General features: G+C 68.4%; 1 protein-coding gene across 1 annotated transcript in view; it reads left to right on the top strand.

The window, feature by feature from the left end:
- The window catches only part of USP43 (ubiquitin specific peptidase 43), a 7,270-nt gene that overhangs the window by 4,298 nt on the left and 1,613 nt on the right, over positions 1–1,359 (top strand). Inside the window, exons 4-8 of the mRNA XM_031062704.1 lie at positions 61–172; positions 315–418; positions 722–799; positions 875–1,004; positions 1,134–1,354. Coding sequence (XP_030918564.1) covers positions 61–172; positions 315–418; positions 722–799; positions 875–1,004; positions 1,134–1,354 — 645 coding nt within the window. The remainder of the gene's footprint in view (positions 1–60; positions 173–314; positions 419–721; positions 800–874; positions 1,005–1,133; positions 1,355–1,359) is intronic.

The following is a 1,359-nucleotide window of genomic DNA, read 5'->3' on the forward strand; positions in this document are numbered from 1 at the left end:
GTCCTGCCCACTCCCTGCCTGTGTGACACCCAGCCCCGTGTTCCTGCTGCCTGTGCCCAGGTTCGGGCCGCCGCTGGTGCTGCGGGAGGAGCGCGGCGTCTCCTGGGAGCAGCTGCAGCAGAACATCCTGGCCCAGCTGAGGGGGGTCCTGCGGGGAGAGGTCCGGCCACAGGTGAGCCCAGGGAACAGCCCTGTCCCCTCAAAGCCATCAGAATTTGGGGGCTGGTTTTGCCCCGTGTCCCAAGGCCTGGCTTGGCCAGGTGCTGCTGCTGGGCAGGGGATCCCTGTCCCCACAGCCCCCTCTCCCCTCCCAGGGCACGGGAGCCCTTTTCCGGATCCGCCTGGCTGGGGGCTCGGCCCCCTGCACCTACCTGTCCCCTCAGGACCCCCGTCCTCTCTGCCACCCTGCCATTGACAGGTAAGGGGCTGCAGGGACAGGACTGTCCCCAGGATGTCCCCTCAACCCCTGGGGGCGGCTAGTGGCATCACCATGAATGGGCACAGTGTCCCTGTGCATGGCTGTGTTGTCACCATGGGTGCCCAGTGGTGACACCTTGGGTGGCCACAGTGATGGTCACTCTGCTGCCCCAGCACTGGGCCCTGGCCCAGCGTTCCCACTGTGCGAGGTGCTGGCTGTCCCTGCCTTCCACCACGGGCTGGCAAGGACGTGTTCCCATGGGGACAGGGGTTCTGGGGACATCTCACCCTGTCCTTCCCTCAGGGCCCTGCAGCTGTGCGGGGCTGGGGGCCCTCCCCACGTGAAGCTAACAGTGGAGTGGGACACAAGCACCAAAGAGCGGTGAGTCCCCTGTGCTGGGGCTGAGGGGACACCCCGGCGTTGGAGTCACCCTCACTGGTGCCACGTCCCCCCCAGGCTGTTTGGGAGCATCCAGGAGGAGGTGGTGCAGGATGCGGAGAGCGTGCGGCAGCAGCAGCAGGCACACGGGCAGCAGCACAGCTGCACCCTGGACGAGTGCTTCCAGCTCTACACCAAGGAGGAGCAGGTATGGACCCCCTGGCAGGCCCACGCCCTGCCCAGCCTGGCACAGGGGCTGCGGGCTGCAGTGCTGGGGGTGGCTGTGGCGCTGCTGGGGGTGACAGGGAGGGAGGTGGCCATGACGTGGTGTCCCCAGCTGGCCCCGGACGATGCCTGGCGCTGCCCGCACTGCAAGGTGCCCCAGCAGGGCACGGTGAAGCTCAGCCTGTGGACGCTGCCCGACATCCTCATCATCCACCTGAAGCGCTTCCGGCAGGTGGCCGAGCAGCGGCACAAGCTCACCACGCTGGTGAGGTTCCCGCTGCGGGGGCTGGACATGGCCCCGCACGTGGCCCAGCGGGGCCAGCCCGGGGGGCAGCTCC

This window comes from Geospiza fortis, unplaced genomic scaffold (genome assembly GCF_000277835.1).
Source record: "Geospiza fortis unplaced genomic scaffold, GeoFor_1.0 scaffold485, whole genome shotgun sequence".
Classification (NCBI taxonomy): Eukaryota; Metazoa; Chordata; class Aves; order Passeriformes; family Thraupidae; genus Geospiza; species Geospiza fortis.